This window comes from Adiantum capillus-veneris, chromosome 8, assembly GCF_014529385.1.
Source record: "Adiantum capillus-veneris isolate H3 chromosome 8, ASM1452938v2, whole genome shotgun sequence".
In the NCBI taxonomy this organism is placed as follows: domain Eukaryota; kingdom Viridiplantae; phylum Streptophyta; class Polypodiopsida; order Polypodiales; family Pteridaceae; genus Adiantum; species Adiantum capillus-veneris.
In genome coordinates this window covers 152,924,713-152,940,872 of record NC_140938.1, presented here as the reverse complement: position 1 = coordinate 152,940,872, position 16,160 = coordinate 152,924,713, and the positions used below count along the sequence as shown (strand labels likewise).

The 16,160-nt window shown below is 43.4% G+C and overlaps 1 protein-coding gene across 3 annotated transcripts; it reads left to right on the top strand.

Annotated features, from left to right (window-relative positions):
• The first annotated feature begins 891 nt into the window (after positions 1 to 891).
• Positions 892 to 14,645, top strand: LOC147453188 (uncharacterized). Of its 3 annotated transcripts, XM_086518656.1 has the most exons (5): positions 892 to 1,186; positions 1,288 to 1,446; positions 1,554 to 1,678; positions 1,751 to 1,880; positions 14,269 to 14,645. In XM_086518656.1, the coding sequence occupies exons 1-5, from the start codon at positions 1,037 to 1,039 to the stop codon at positions 14,269 to 14,271; spliced, it is 567 nt and encodes a 188-aa protein (XP_086374782.1). In that variant the 5' UTR covers positions 892 to 1,036; the 3' UTR covers positions 14,272 to 14,645. The 3 variants fall into 3 exon arrangements, with proteins under 3 accessions (XP_086374782.1, XP_086374784.1, XP_086374783.1); XM_086518658.1 differs by lacking the exon at positions 1,751 to 1,880; XM_086518657.1 differs by lacking the exon at positions 1,751 to 1,880 and having other exon boundaries at positions 13,123 to 14,645.
• Positions 14,646 to 16,160: the final 1,515 nt, after the last annotated feature.

Sequence of the window (16,160 nt, the reverse complement as noted above, 5' to 3'; positions counted from 1 at the left end):
ATTTACTTAGCCTTGAGTTTCTGTTCACTGCTTCCATCGGCCCTCCCTCGCTGCGGGTTCACTGTGAGCATTCCGTCGCCACTGTGAGGATTCAATCACAAGTTTATGAGAGCATGGGAAAAAAGATATTGTGAAAATACATAAGGCATAGTCACGTGGTGCGAGGAGAGTAGGGTCACGTGATAAGGAGCCGGGAAGTAGACCATGGATTGCATTGTCGGATGCTCAACCATTTGTGTTCATGTCAAAAAATCGACACTTTGAAAGAGGATGACTCCCTGCAAAGCTCCCCGATCGTCTCAATCGAGCAAAGGCTTACAAAAATTCTTAGTACCCGCAAAGATCGGAGATATAAAGATGACGTCAAAGGGGACGTCTAATCGAAATTATAAAGCAAAACGAAGCCTCATGAAGAGGAGAGGTGAGTCTTCCTCCTCACATTCACAACGGGATGTTGATGCATACAAACCGAACATCAAGGTATGATCGACACACCTCTTCTTCAATCTAAGTTTTTTTGAGAGAAAGAACATCACCTCTTCTTCAATCTACGTTTTTTTGAGATAAAGAAGATTGTGTTATATGATGTGATTAAATTTATCCTTTTATGGTGTTGTGTATATATTAGATGGAGAGCGGGTGAGGGTGAGAGAGAGAGAGAGAGAGAGAGAGAGAGACAGAGAGAGTAGGAGATGAGAATGCATATTAATGTCTAGGCAAAGCAGCTCTTCATTAGGAATTTAGGGAAAGAGATGGGGCGCTTGTCCGCTATTGTCGAGTACATGAAACCTGTCCAAAGTGGAATAGAGAATGGGAGAAACGTGTTGATCTTATCCACCATATCAAAGAGCGTCATGGTCTTATCGTCGACATTCCTCGTAGAGCCGCGGGGAGACCAAAGGGTCGTCAAAAACCCAAATTGGCTAATGGATCACGGTCTCATAGGCAAGCCAAAACATGGTTTCAAAGCATCGAGACTCGCATAAAACTTTCCCGAAAGAAATTTAAAACATCTAAATGCAAATGGTGAGAAGAGATGGCGCTTAAGCTCTTCCATCTGAAAGATGCAATACGAAGAGAATGGTTTGCGAACCATGTGCAAGAGGAAATGACAAAGTGGGAGAGTGACATGCCAACTCAAGTTGCGAAGATGAAAGCAAATATTGCAAAAGGATACGAGAGGATGGTAAGATATGCTCTCATTCTTTGCTTCAATGCTTTCATAATTGTATCTTATGTATAAAATTTTAAGTTTAAGATTGTTTGCATGCTTAAATGTCCCTCTAGTCAAGAAAATACAAGAATAACAAACTTGAGGAAGAAGAAGAAAAAGAGATGGATTTAGAACATGAGGATAATGCTCATTCACCTATTAAGAGTATGGAGAGCGAAGATGAATATACATCACAAATGGAGGATGAGGAACATCCCCAAACAAGATCTCCGGTAATTTGCTAAGTATTGATTGTTTTATTACTTTGTACCCATAAATTGTCACGGCTTTATGACTAATTTTTAACGTATTTGTTTTGTTTTCTTTCTATTCCATTAAGCAAAATGAGGTGATCATGTCGCCAATGAAAAATGGTAAAGGAAAAATCCAAACTCATATAGACATTTCTTCTCCAAGTGGAAGTACTTATGCGCATGACCTCTTGATGGGCTCAAACACACCACGGTACGCCCTCTTCCATATAATGGCTCCTTTTCTTTTTGACATAGTATGTAATGAGTGACCTATGCTTAATAGATCTTCTAAGGGTATCCCCATCCAATTGTGCTCGTCAAGATATGGACTTGAGATAACATATGATGCTAAACTTGCAAGTGAAATTACAAGCAAGAGGGCAAGTTCACGTGCCCTCAATTTCTTTGCTCATGTAAGTATTGCTTGTTAGAGTTGATTTTTGATTGATTGGTTTACGGATATGTAGCATCAAATTGAACACGATTACGGCCTCGTTGGTGTTTTCTACGAAGAATACCAGTTTGGCGAGCGGGCTTCTTAGGGTGGATGATTGGTCCCTTGATGTCTCCTTCATTCAAAGCCTCGCAATCCATTTTGCACTTTCCGTGGCCAAGACGTCATTTCATTGACAACCACTGGACATGATTGGTCTAGCATATACCTTTGCAAAATTTGCTCTCCCTCTTTAAGCTTGCTAGTATGTTTCTGGGAACAACCTTGAAGTCCAAATCTGCCAGAGTCAGCTGCACACATCAAACTTGTGAACATGCATGTCGTTCCATAGAAAAAATGGCATACATTTGCAAGAATATGATCTCTGTATGACTTTAACTATATCTGTTTCTTGCTTTTGCATAAAGAACCTAAGCAAGGTTCCACCGATGCGATTTCCCGTCTTGGAATCACCCACGAGTGCATGTATTAGGTCCACAATAGAGCGATTGATGCGTGCTTCCAATAGAGTATACTTGATATATTGCCATAATCGTTCTACCAAGTTGGTGGTGTCAAAATTACCATGGGAAAACAACCTTCCAAATTTTGGCCATCGTAATCTCCACATACAAAACTTCCCGCACCACCCATTAGTGACATAATGCACCACATTCGGAAGGTTTGAATATCGATCAAGTAATTGTTGATATAGAGCATCAAAGTCAATCTCGCTTGGACACTGCATGAGATTTGACATTTCCATGTACAGATCTCCTCGTAACTCTTTTGGAACCTTCAAGCATAAGAGAGAGCATTGAAAAATAAAAAAGTTGCATTGAACGCCTTGGGAAATGTAAGGAGCCTTTACATGTGGAATGAGATTTTCTACCCATGCTTTCTTAGCATGAAACCAACATAGAATAATGTGACATGCTATTTGACGGCGTGGCCCTTCTACTGGCATTTCCCAATGTTAACTCTCACGGCTCACGGACACCCTATCACCTACGACGGACGTTGCATTATTTACTTGGTAGAGTCAGGTACCAGGCTTCTCGGTCCAATAGGAAAAGGGTAAGAGTGATCGTCGATGAGAGGCGCACTCTAACTGGGACATTCAAGGGATTAGTTGGCTAAGCATGGGCGCCCAAATGTGAATGGGGCGAGCTCATATAAAAGTCAACTAAACCTAAAATTCACTCATTCTCTCATTTGTGCAATTGAAGAATGCTCTTGCTCCATCTCCATCTTCTTCTTCATCTCCGTGTGTGTGTGTGTGCGTGAGAGAGAGAGAGAGTGCGATCGAGCATTGCGGCGGCACGACGATGGTCAGGCGGTTGAGCGCGGCGTAGCGGCATCTCCCTCTTCTTCGCAGCGAGGAATCCTCCACGACAGGAAGCGTAGAGCGGTGAGTGACACACCAACGCCATCTTTGAGCTTACTAGTTTAGGCTTGTTGTGTGCTTGGAGCCATTTGTGGCTCGCACACAGTGTATCGGCAAGTTCCTTGCATTGACACGTGTGACATACGTACACATTTTTGGTGCCGTTGCCGGGGAATGCCATACACTAAGCTTGAATGGCACTCTGTGCTTCTTTTGTGGTGCAATTTCAATTGTAGGAAAGGTAAAGAAGGAGGGTGTGTGTGTTGAGAAGAAGGATTTTGTGTTACTACTGTGTATTTTTTTTGTTAATGGAGTTTTCAAAGGTACTGTGTTTTTTCTCTGTGTAAGGTGTTAGTATTAAGGTTGTTAGTTCTGTGTAATGTAATGTACAGTAAGTAGGAAGTAGATATGTGAGAGCTAATAGAGTGTGTTAGTGTGTAACAGTAGGTGTATTAGTTGGAAGTAGGTAGGTAGAGTGTGTGTATGCTCTCGCGCAAGCCACGACGACCTTATCCTTTTTTTTAAAAAAAAGTTAAAAAATAAATAAATTAAAAAAAATAAAAATTAAAAAAAATTTAAAGGTAGGACCAGGATTGAGAATATCTCCCAGACCCAAGCCCAAGCTCACGCTCAGGCTTAGGCCACAGTCGCCTTTTAAAAATTACGAATTTTAGCTTCACATGTAACTAAAAATCGATTTTTTACCAATGGAGCTTCAGGTGACCGAACGTGGTGCTATAAAGCACACCGCGACCCTCTGAGTGATACGCTCGTTTTGAGCTATCACACACTTTAATCAAAAAAATCAATCATTCAAAAATATTAAAAAACATTAAAAGAAAACCGAGTGAAAACAGACGCCTAAAAAAGTAAGTGGTTAACCTTCGAGGTTATTCGTCGACACTTGTAGGTTGCCAAAGGCACATGCATCTGCGCTCTGGTCGTGTGCTAGAGACGGAGCAACTAGAGAGAATTTCGACTTACGCGAGTTCTCAATATCCACGTACTTTAGGTTCCGGGCCCTCGGCGGGGACCCAAGGTAGTACAAACCAAGACCCGAATATAGCGGCTAGTGACTCTTCCTCTGACTACAACATCATGGAGGGTTTCCCAATGCCTAATCCCGATAGCTCAAGCCAAGACATGCATACCATGGGCCCGCGGTCCGGGCCGAGCGTGCTTAGCCGCTTGAAGGAAACCTTTAGTAGAGCCACTCGCTCCGAACATAGAGCTAATGATGTAAATGAGGGGGGTGGGGAAGTAAATTCTCCATTCGTGACCAACGTAGACCCTATACCCTTAGAGAATGTGCACGTGAATACTTCATTCACTGCACCTCCTGACTCTTCAGACTTATTTTCCTCCGAGGTCATATTACCCGATGGTAAAAGCCTTGCCGAAGTGCAAGAGGTTGAGCGATATATCCTTGCAGCAAGGGAAAAGGAAATCAAGAGCTTACGCAAGGCGGAGCAACGAAGAGAGTTAAAAGCGAAAGCCCCTATGTCAATATCCTTGCTAAGAGAGCTATCGAGTGCTGCTGACTTAGCAACCGCTAAGGGCCAACCCCCAGAAAGCAACATTGCATCTAGCTCAAAGGACACCCCTAGCACCTCAATCCTAGATGGAGTGTTCTTAAATGAGAACTGGGAGTACAAACTACAAACAGAGACTCTGACCGACCTATACACAGGTCACACCTATCACGTGGGTTGGTTAGATGTCCTATAATCCACAATGGGTGCTACTAGTGTGGAGGATCAACAACAAAGAGTTTCTGAGGTCATCCATAGGGTTATCGAGTTAGAGAGGCAGAACAAGGGGATCAACATGCCTTCAACGGGTCTCATGAGATTCTTGGATACAGGAAAGGCTAAACAACCGACCTTATCGCAAATGGAGACTCCCTCGGTAAGTCCGATGGATCCCCCATATGTTGTTTCTCCAGGGGTCTCAGTGCAATCTGAGCCCACAAGTGATAGCTTCACCTTTCCAAGTCTAGCTCATCTTTTCCTTGATAACACCACGGCTACCATGCCTACCCCAATGATGGGCATGCTGAGAAACACGCCATGGACCTCCTTTGTTAGTAAAGCACCACTACATGGTAGCTCAATGCCTGCAACAGTACCTACAAGTGTGTACCAATTGTATGCACCTATGGGTCATCGCACTCATGTAGTCCCTACCCCTCCCATTGTTTCAACAACCTATGCTCCACAACCACAATACCCAAGTTCTTATTTCCATGGGACTATACCGGCTAGCATTAGCATGTCACATCCGACATCTGCTATGCCTAGGGCCACACATATGAACTTTGGGCCACCACATGGCACAACATCGTACCCAACGTGGAACCCAAGGGCTTCGTATGCGCCAAACCCAATGCCAATACCTACTCCACATGTACTATCTGGAGCGCCTTTACCCACGGTTCCTGCTCACTTAGGTGACTTGGCAACATTTGCTCACGCTATTGGTCGATCTATTGCCGAGAATATGCGTAACACGCCTGATAGAGAACCTAGAAGTAAAGCAGTACAAATAGCCAAGCTCACACAAAATTTTTGTGGAGACCGGGATGTGAGAAAGCATATTGAAGTGTTTGAACAAATATGCGATTCTCTAGGAGAACACAATGACATGCATAAGAGTAATGCTTTAAGACTAACCTTAAGTGGGAAGGCAGGGGATTGGTATAGAACCCTAAGGGTGGAAGAAAAAACGATTTATTCTACTCTTAGGAGACTGTTCTTGAAAGAATATATACGAGAGGGAGTGCTTTGGGGTGTAGTCTCTCAGCTCCAGAAAGCCCAACGAGAGGAAGGAGAGTCGGTGGGAGACTTTATTAGTCACTTGAAGCATTTGAATTCTTGTTGTAATCCAAATGAGCGCTTCAACAATGACCAATTGCTTGATAGATTCATTAGGGGGTTACGACATGAGGATATCTACAATGGCCTAGTCATTAGAGGTACTTGAGAAGCAGTACCACCAATGCGATCCAATTGGAGGATAATTTAATGATTCAATGAGAAAGAGTGTCTGTTGAGCCTAAATCTATTAGCTTGCAAGCATCAGGGCATCAACCAATGACCTTAAAGCGTATTGCTAAGGAGCCAAAGATATCTAAAATGACTTTAGCAGATCTCACCAAGGCTATTCAAGAGAGTCTTAGAGACAATCGTGCTTCGCAAAACAATCATGTGTATCCAAGAAGAGAGCAACAATGGTGCTCAGTATGCTATGGACCGCATAGTACCAATGAATGCCCTACTTTTATGGTAAAATTCAATGGGAACTGCAATGCCTGTGGGAGGTATGGTCATCAAGCTAAGGATTGCATAGTATTTAAGCGCGCGATGGCCAATAGACCAACCTTATCATGGACAGACACACCTCAAGTGCCTGCATTGATGCCGGTCCCACCTCTTGAGAAAATAGCACAACACATGGTCCCTAGGGCCCAAAATGTTGTTCAAACAACACCTTTACCACCTCCAGTGCTAGGACCACAACCACCACATCCGAGAATCACTTCTGTGAATCAAGTGGGTTGTGAGTTATCTATTGCTTGTTTGGAAGGCCGTGAGGAAGATATAGATCCTAATATTTCCTATGGGATGGATGTGCTTGAAGAAAGTCCACAATACTACATGGAGGACTATTGGGGACAAGTCAAACATGTATATCAAGTAGCTGCTCTTGCGGCAAGAAGCCAAAATATCAATTACACTGCTAAGAGACCACCTCTTCAATGCTATGAGTGTGGAGGTCCACATCGTGTAGCCGAGTGTCCTATTAGGCTAGAAAAGAACGCCACACTAATGCAAACCAATCAAGCGATCACGTTTACAATGCCAATACTCATGTGTAATCGATGTGGGATAGATCATTTGATTGCCCAATGTCCAAATAATCCAAATGCACCGAAGATCACGCCATTAAACTTGATTGAAGTTACCGAGGAGCCATCACAAACCCCGTATATATGAACGACGCTGAAGAGGATTCTGATTCAGGTGAAACTATGGAGACCAAAACGACCACTAAGATAGAAACCAACAAGGAAGATCTTCATGAGCCACAATGGCCAGGATCCAAGAAGAACATAGGAACTTATCCAAACCCTACAGAGGAGATTGAGCGAGTCAAGCAATTAAGGAGTTTGGTAGAAGATACCCAAAGGGTTCTAGAACTAGCACCTAGGTAGATCTAGATTAGAGACACCGTGTTCCCTACGCAACAACAACCTCACCAAATCTATAGACCCTTAGCCATACCTAGTGTCATCCAAGAAGAAAGTGACTTAAAGTCATGGGAAAGTGGGCGTACTCACTTCTTGATGGAAAGAATGTTTACAGAGGGACTACTTGATCCTATCAAAGAAATGGAGATCCCATCTTCCCCACGTCAAGGGAGTGAAGCCCAAAAGGTGACGTTAAACATTGCCAAATTGATGGATTCATGTCTTCAGAAGTTAGAACCACCATCATGTCCAAACTATATAAAGACCCTGAGCCAGTCTCAGCTCTTCGAGCCTTCCTCAATGGAGAACTGAAGTTTGGGCTACCACAATTTGCACAGATGGATGGAGCTAGGGAGATGCCAATATAGGAGGAACACTTAGATCCACAACCCAACCTAGATGAGAACCTTGTTATAGAAATACATGTTAACAAGTTGGGACAATACTTTGAGGGTGATGAATCCAATGTGACCATACCAATCACTACTAAGGGATTAACTGTGAAGGGAATCCTTGATGGTGGCGTTGGGGTTAGAATTGTGACTAAAAATTGCTGGGAAACTATGGGAAGACCTCACCTTGCGACCACAACCATACTAGTGAAGATGGCCAATGGGTCTATTGTTAAACTTATTGGGGTGCTAGAAGATCTCAAGATCAAGGTCTTTGGACATAAAATAAGGATTCACCTTCATTGCTATGGATTTCTCCAAACACACTATGGCATCGGCGATGATCTTAGGATGTCCATTCATGAGGGAAGCAAAAATGGTGCATGACTAGTTTAAAAACCATGTCTACGTCTTGCAGTTCCAAGATTCTGTCATTCGAGTGGATCTTGTAACTAGTCGAGCACATCCTCTAAGAAACAAGTTTATAATTGATCATAGATCTGACACCACAGTTCACTCGGCCCCATTGCAGTATTGTTACACGTGTAAAGCGGACACTGATGTTGGGGAAGATTCTCCTTATATGGATGTACTACCTAGGATGACCGAGTCGGACAATGTAGATTGGGTCCACCTAGCAGCAACCATAGACACTTGGGAAAATAAGGGAATGACTTGGGTAACACTTGAGGGGGATAAAATGCCCGTACCCTTAAATATGCTACAAGCAATGCATATAGCTTCTGACAAGACTCATCCTAATATAATGAAGAAAACATACAAGTGGGTCCCTAAAGATTCTTTAGCAACCATAACTAGTGCTAAAAAACATAAGCCTTGTAAGAAACGTCCCACTCGCTCCAGGAAATGTAAGGAAACGTGACGTTGGATTCCTAAAAAACTATTGGAAGCCCAAGGCTACTATGAAGGAAATGACCACATCTGGGTGCCAAAACGTAGATTGTGTTCTTACCGGTCACCTGACCCATGTGCGCCCAATCCTATAGCTTCAAAATGAATTGACGATCGTGCAAAGAAAAAAATCATAGAATGTGTTGGGGTATAGGCACCTGTGCCTTGCCTGGCCGCCCAGAGTCTGGGCGCCCACTGACTTGTATACCTTATACATAGCATAAGTGTATAGGGGGCTGGTCACTGATCGAGTCTCCCCACCCATATCTGTGTGTCGTGTGCTCTTCTCCTTCCTCTTCTCTCCTGCACAGTTCCTTCAATTGGTATCAGAGCCAAGTTCAGTGCGTTTTTGCGTAATCGCGCGTGCTCGCACTTTTCAGGCAGATTCTGGATCCGGAGCTTGGAAATTCACACTTGACGTTCTGGGAGCATTTCCAATAGGTGACCTGGGGTTTTACCTCCCTTTCAAAGCTGTTTATGCCCTCAGAATTTTGTTCTGAGCACTACATCAGAAGATAGGTTTCAGCCGCAAAGAAACCCATCTTGTGTAGATTGGCAAGCAGGAGGTGGATTGGTTTGATTTGCTCAATTGTGAGCATTTGCAGGTGTTACAAGATCGGGTTTGACTCCCAGGTACAGGTTGAGTCTAGTACTCCCACAGGTGTTGCCAGTTGCAGTTGAGTGGTTCTTCTGCAGTGTTGTGGCTTGCATACATGGTCTTTGAGCGGGTAATGCTCTATGTATGCTTATGTGGTGAGCAGTAGATCTTGTGAGCAAGTGCAGAGGTTGGTTGTGGATGATATGTATGGTCACCTGTGGTATTCTTTGTGAGCATTTGCTGGACACAGGTTTGCAGAGCTTATGCATGTATGTTGAGTTTAGTTTGATGCGCATTGATTGCTCATTGTATTGAGCTTGCAAGACAATGGTTATTTTGTGTTGATAGCCATTGTGCATCGAAACTCTGGCGAAATTTTCCCAGGAGTTTTATGCGCATAAGTTGATGCGATCCAGGTTGTGATTGCGATTGCACTCACACTGATTACGTGCGGTGTTCTCTGCAGGTGGGAGCTTAGTGCATGTATGCATCGATACCACACAATGTGGGCTTGGTGATTAGCTCACGGTTTGACAGGCGTACAGTTATCTTGGCACACTCACAGGAGTGAATATTGTGATGTATGCTTGTGTGGATACGAGCTAGGTAGCCGGATTCGAGCACTAATGGCTTGAGGTTTTTCAGCAGGTTTCAGCTACCGGTTTACAAGTTTATAGGCAGGTTTGAGGGCTTATTTGGGTGCTGGATTTTCAGCCATTGTTTCCTCTTTGCAGGTGTCCATGCATGGCTCAGTTGTAGGCTAATCTGGGACACGTTTGTGACTTGTTTATGCAGCTGTTTAAGAGCTGAATTTTGGGGCTGATTTGCAGCCATATTTTACAGCCATACAGGAGCTTGGTTTACTCTACAGAAGCCTCGTACACTTGGCATTTGGGATTTGCATCATTGCCATTTGTGGAGCACAGTGTGGTTACACTACTGCGAGAGATTTTATGCGTGGATTCGCATGAGCATTGTAGGTGTTGGTGAGCTCTTTTTTTAGAGCATTTTCTCGTTGCAGGTTGCTTCTTTTGGATTAGTTGAGTGGATTCATTGCTACCGTACCTAGAGTAGAGTTACAGCTCTTGGTTATTTTTGACATTCACTTATAGTAGTCAATATGTGTGAGACTTTCAAGTCTAGACCAATGACTCATGAGAGACAACGTTCTCGTTCGTGTCGACACTTGAGATGTTGCCATTGTGGTCACACAGGGCACATTAGACGGCGATGCTTTCGTGGTATGAGACAACACAGGAGACAAGCTAGTCTCAAGGATGCAGTAGATGCTATAGGCTCCGTTGACTTGATAGTTGCAGGATCAGATACAGTGTCTGAGTACCCTGGTGACAGTGAGGTCACATTTGCTTCCTGTATTACTCCTGATTTATTGACGTCTGAGGATAGTGCACTTCTTTTGCAGTGGGTGCTAGACAGGGATGCTACTTTTCATGTCACTCCGTATCGTGACTGGTTTAGTAGCTATTCTAGCAGAGTGCATAGTAGTGTGCGATTGGCAGATGGGTCACTGCATGCGATTGCTGGCTCAGGAGATGTGAGACTGTCAATACCGAGCGGTGCATCGTACGTGCTCAGAGATGTGCGTCATGTGCCAGATTTGACGATGAGTTTGATTTTCGTTGGTCAGCTCAGGGATAGTGGATGTCGGGTATCTCTGCTTGAGCGATCTTTTGCGTTGCATTTGGGTTCGCTAGTGATTGGAGAGGTGCTAGAGTTGGCACATGGTACCCATTGCACGTAGTACTACTGCGAGATGGTCGAGTCTCAATCTTGTTACAGCCATGCAGAGAACGAAAGACCCGGACAGTCTCTTTTGCTCATGGATTGCAGGGTGCTTTGCATGGAGTGCAAAGTAGTGAGCTCGTTGTGCACACATTTGGGGCACGACTTGAGCAGTCACACAGAGAGGTGACAGAGTCAGACATGCATGCTTTGCTAGTGACTGAGAAAAGCAGAGAGTCAGTTGTGCGAGATACTTCTATGCATGATAGACGGGTAGAGCGGTCTTGCTCTAGTGAGTCACGACAGGAGGAAGTTGTGCAAGAGTCTATGCATAAGGAGTTAGAGCATGAGAGCTCTAGTGAGTCACAGCAGATTGAGTGGTCATGTTTGTAGTGGATGATTGCAGAGGAGGCTGAGACGTCAGCGATTCTGCAATCATTCCTTTCTATGCTCGACAATGAGCATGGGGATATAGTTGTGCAGGATATGTTTTCCAGCAGACACCTAGAGCAGCTGGTTTTCTCTGAGGTTGTACGACAGGTTGGTGCGTCTTTTGTGGATAGTAAGTAGATGAATGTGGCTGACACACCTTGTCAGTCAGAGATGCCTATTGCCAGGGATATATATGTTAATGCATGCTCGTAGAGCTAGCAGGGCCCGCTAGCATTGCATCAGCATTCGGTGGTCTCATGTATGAGATGTTGATCTTGAGACCGGATATCGCAGCTGCAGTGGGAGCATTTGCAGTTGGGGTTGTCAGTCGTTTGTTGACTGATGATGGCATAGTGCACGAGGGAGATATGCAGGTATTGTGTACATACTTGCAGTACGTGTGCGGTACGTCTGGTGTGTATGGACTTACAAAGGAGCAGGACAGCCGGATGCACACGATCACAGCCAGCCAGTGGGCATCCGTTGAGAGAGATTTTCTCTCACCCTTTGTAGTCTTTAGACTAGGTTCCCTTGCTTAAAAGGCACAATCGTCTTTAAGTGGGAGGTTGTTGGGGTATAGGCGCCTGTGCCTTGCCCGGCCGCCCAGAGTCTGGGCGTCCACTGACTTGTATACCTTATACATAATATAAGTGTATAGGGGGCTGCTCACTGATTGAGTCTCCCCACCCATATCTGTGTGTCGTGTGCTCTTCTCCTTCCTCTTCTCTCCTGCACAGTTCCTTCAAAATGCTACACACCCGCTCCAGAGCTAGTTTGGGTGCCAAAGAAAGAACAATTTGTTCCACCTAGCTAAGGAAGGGGGGAGTCCCATGAAAAGCTTCTAGCTCCTCATGTAATGCATCCATAGAGGTAAAAGCTTCTCCACAGCCTCTACCTACAATATTGGACCTCCATGAAGCTACAAAAGAATCCACACCTCCCAGTGTTCAAGAATCACCTGATGAACCACTTCAAGTTCGATCCTGGGAGAGTACCTTACCACCCTTGCAACTCGATGAGGCACCTAAAGTGATAGAAAACTACTGGCAAAGATCCTCACCTATTACCAATTGGAACAATTGGTTTCAAAGGATGACGAGCACATTTCAAACGGTATGATCTACCCAAGGAAGGGGGGAGTGTTTGCTGATAGTCATCATTCACATACTCCCCTCTCAACCTTCCTCCCTGACCTTTCAATCTCCAATCTTAGGGAATGTATATATAAAGCCTTATACTCACAAAAAACAAAAATAGTAAAGAGCAAAAGCAATTAGCAAACGAGTATGCACAATAAAAGTCAAAACGTTGACCCAGACCTACACATTCACATCCGGTACACTGAAACAGAAACCTATGTCATAAAACACCTTTGATCCTCATCACTCAAGTGATGGACGGTAGGTAGGATTAATACGATAGGAATGTTTCTGTTTTAGAGTTTAGTGATTAGCAAAGTTCTCTTTTCCCAATGATGTGCCTCCTAGAGGTATTCTTTGTGTTTCTTAGTGTGTACAGGAACGTGTTGCTGTGGTTAGGATTTGGACCTTTATGGGATCTTTCTCTCGTTCACACTTCAAATCAAGCGCGACCATAAACATAAACAGGTGTTTCTTGTCCATTAGCGTTGCCCCTTATCTTTTTTGCATTCATGTTTGTCTGCTTTGATTGTAATTGGTAGCATAATATTCAGTGCCTTTGTTTAGCACCAAACGTTAAATTCAATGTAATTTTTGTCATAATCACTTGTCTAGGTTTAAAAATCAAGCAGTCCAACTAAGCTAGTTTGACCAAGCTAGGTGTTAGAGATTTTCTCTTAATACCATGGGGAATGCCTTCCTAATTATCAATGGTTACTTAGGTTCTTAATCCGATTTAGACAGCATTGTGTGAAATGTACTAGGGCTTTCTAGTGGGCTTAGTCCCTATTGACCTTTAGCTTAAGTATTATAAAGGGAGTTTACTAGTGTGATGAGCTTGGGGAGGGTAACAATGTTATATGACCCCCCAAAGTTACAAAATTATAATGCTGAAAACGAATGAACAAAAAATCAAAGTACCACAATGTAAAATCTTAAGCAAGAAGAGAAATCTCAGCTTGATTTGGTACTTCACGCACATGTATCGCCTATGGTACTAGAGCCCTAGAGGTTCCCAGTGTGGGCACTTTTCCTTGAAAAGCAAAAAACCCAAAGCATACAAAATAAGCACGCACATGAAAATTGAATCACTGTGAAAAGACTTTGGAGGGTCAAAGAAAAGGTAATCAGTTAGGCGATGATTTCATGAGAAATTCCTTTTATCGTAGCTTAACTACAAGGTCTTCTAGGTATAGCCTCTAGTTAGCCCTCGAACATGAAATACTTGGCTCTCGCGATTAAACAACTTAATTGACCAGTGAATATTAAGAAGCTTACCCATGGTATTAATAGTCGATCTTTAGTGCCTTTCGACCGTTAAATTAGCAACCCCAGCCTTGTTTAATTTTTTGCCTTTACAGCGGTTTATGCGTTTGATTATATTGCAATTTAATGTTTATTGCTGAGAAATGGTTTAAAATTATGTTACCAATCAAATTGTCTGCCTACAACTGCATATGCTTTTTAATTGCTTATGAGAATGCAATTACCGTGCCAATGTTGTTTGATTTTGCAGTGACTGAAGGAGGCTAAGGACATTCATCTCAAAAGCTCTTCCACATCGACGAACGCGCTTCAACTCAATAGCTTCCGAGGACGGAATCTACATTAGGAAGGGGGGCATGTTAACCCTCACGGCTCACGGACACCCTATCACCTACGACAGACGTTGTATTATTTACTTGGTAGAGTCAGGTACCGGGCTTGTCGGTCCAATAGGAAAAGGGTAAGAGTGATCGTTGATGAGAGGCGCACTCTAACTGGAACATTCAAGGGATTAGTTGGCTAAGCATGGGCGTCCAAATGTGAATGGAGCGAGCTCATATAAAAGTCAACTAAACCTAAAATTCACTCATTCTCTCATTTGTGCAATTGAAGAGTGCTCTTGCTCCATCTCCATCTTCTTCTTCTTCATCTCCTTGTGTGTGTGTGTGTATGCGTGAGTGAGAGAGAGAGAGAGAGAGAGCATTGCGGCGGCACGACGACAGTGAGGCGGTTGAGCGCAGAGTAACGGCGTCTCCCTCTTCTTCGCGGCGAGGAATCCTCCACGACAGGAAGCGTAGAGCGGTGAGTGACACACCAACGCCATCTTTGAGCTTACTAGTTTAGGCTTGTTGTGTGCTTAGAGCCATTTGTGGCTTGCACACAGTGTATCGGCAAGTTCCTTGCATTGATACGTGCGACATACGCACACACCCAACAATGTGGATCTTGATCGATCACATTTGAAAATGCTCCTAGTTCCTGTTGTGACTTGTCAATGACGAGTGCAGCAGGCCGAATGCATCCCATTCTTCCAAATATTATGTTGAGTGTCACCTCCAAAGCAATAACGTCATGATGTGCCCCTGCGTCCGTTGTACATAACAGGAACCATAACGGGATGCCTTGTCCAAGTTGGTTGGGTAGCACTGCTGCAAATAAGGGAAGACCAAACACATTTGTCTTGAATGTGCTATCAATCGCCCATGAATTGTTGGAAGAGAATCGCATAGCCATATGTAGCATCCAATCATCTTGTAGAATTGAAATAAATGGTTTGTCCTTTGGATTTGGTGCGGTTGGATTATAAGGCTAGAAATAGACCACCTACGTACATAGAACATGTTAATAGAATACTAGAAATATACTGATGGAGAAGAAGCGATAGATTTACAACCTTTTTTTGTTTTTGTAAAGCTGCAACTTCACTATGCATGGTTGCCCAATCATCGTTAGGGATTCTACCTGTACATATGACCACTATAAATAAAAGCGTTGATATACACCTCAATAATGGAAAAAAAAAAGGTTGAGCCTACCTTCAATGCGTTTTTGATAGGACAACATTTGAACCTCCTTCGAAATCATAAAGAACCGAAATATGATTCGATCAAGCATGGTAGCTCTCTCCCTTCGATACCTTTCCTTAGATAGTGACATTTGTGCAACATGACGAGAGCTACCGATATCAAACAAATCCTTAGCACAACATTTCACAATAGATGGATGTACTGACAAATGATAGAGATCACTTCTACTACCCGGGACATGGCCATCATGATTAGGGTAAATCTATATAGTAACCTCATCTTTATCATCACTGCTTTGCACTTGAACTTTGAATGGACAACCACATTTTTTTGATGTCCTAATTCTCTTCTTCTCTGAACCGTGACGCTCTGGCTTTCCACCTCTATAATAAATGTAGTCAATCACAAGAGTTGTAGAATGCCGCTTCCTTGCAGATCGCACCATAACTAGTTTTACTTTGTGCTCAATCATTAGTTGCTCTAGTTGAAAATCCAAATTGGTTTTGAATGTACTTATTACATATGATGGAACCATGTTAAGATCAAACTTGCATTGAGACGCCATTGTAGTCTTGTTTTGATGGGTGCATCCACAAGAGTTGACAAAATCCTTGAC

Excerpts from the sequence above, each read along its gene's own strand:
- LOC147453188 (XM_086518656.1), top strand. The coding sequence starts at position 1,037 with ATGGCGCTTAAGCTCTTCCATCTGAAAGATGCAATACGAAGAGAATGG. Across the intron at positions 1,187-1,287 it reads CAAAAGGATACGAGAGGATG|TCAAGAAAATACAAGAATAA; the intron begins GTAAGATATGCT and ends ATGTCCCTCTAG. Across the intron at positions 1,679-1,750 it reads ATGGGCTCAAACACACCACG|ATCTTCTAAGGGTATCCCCA; the intron begins GTACGCCCTCTT and ends TATGCTTAATAG.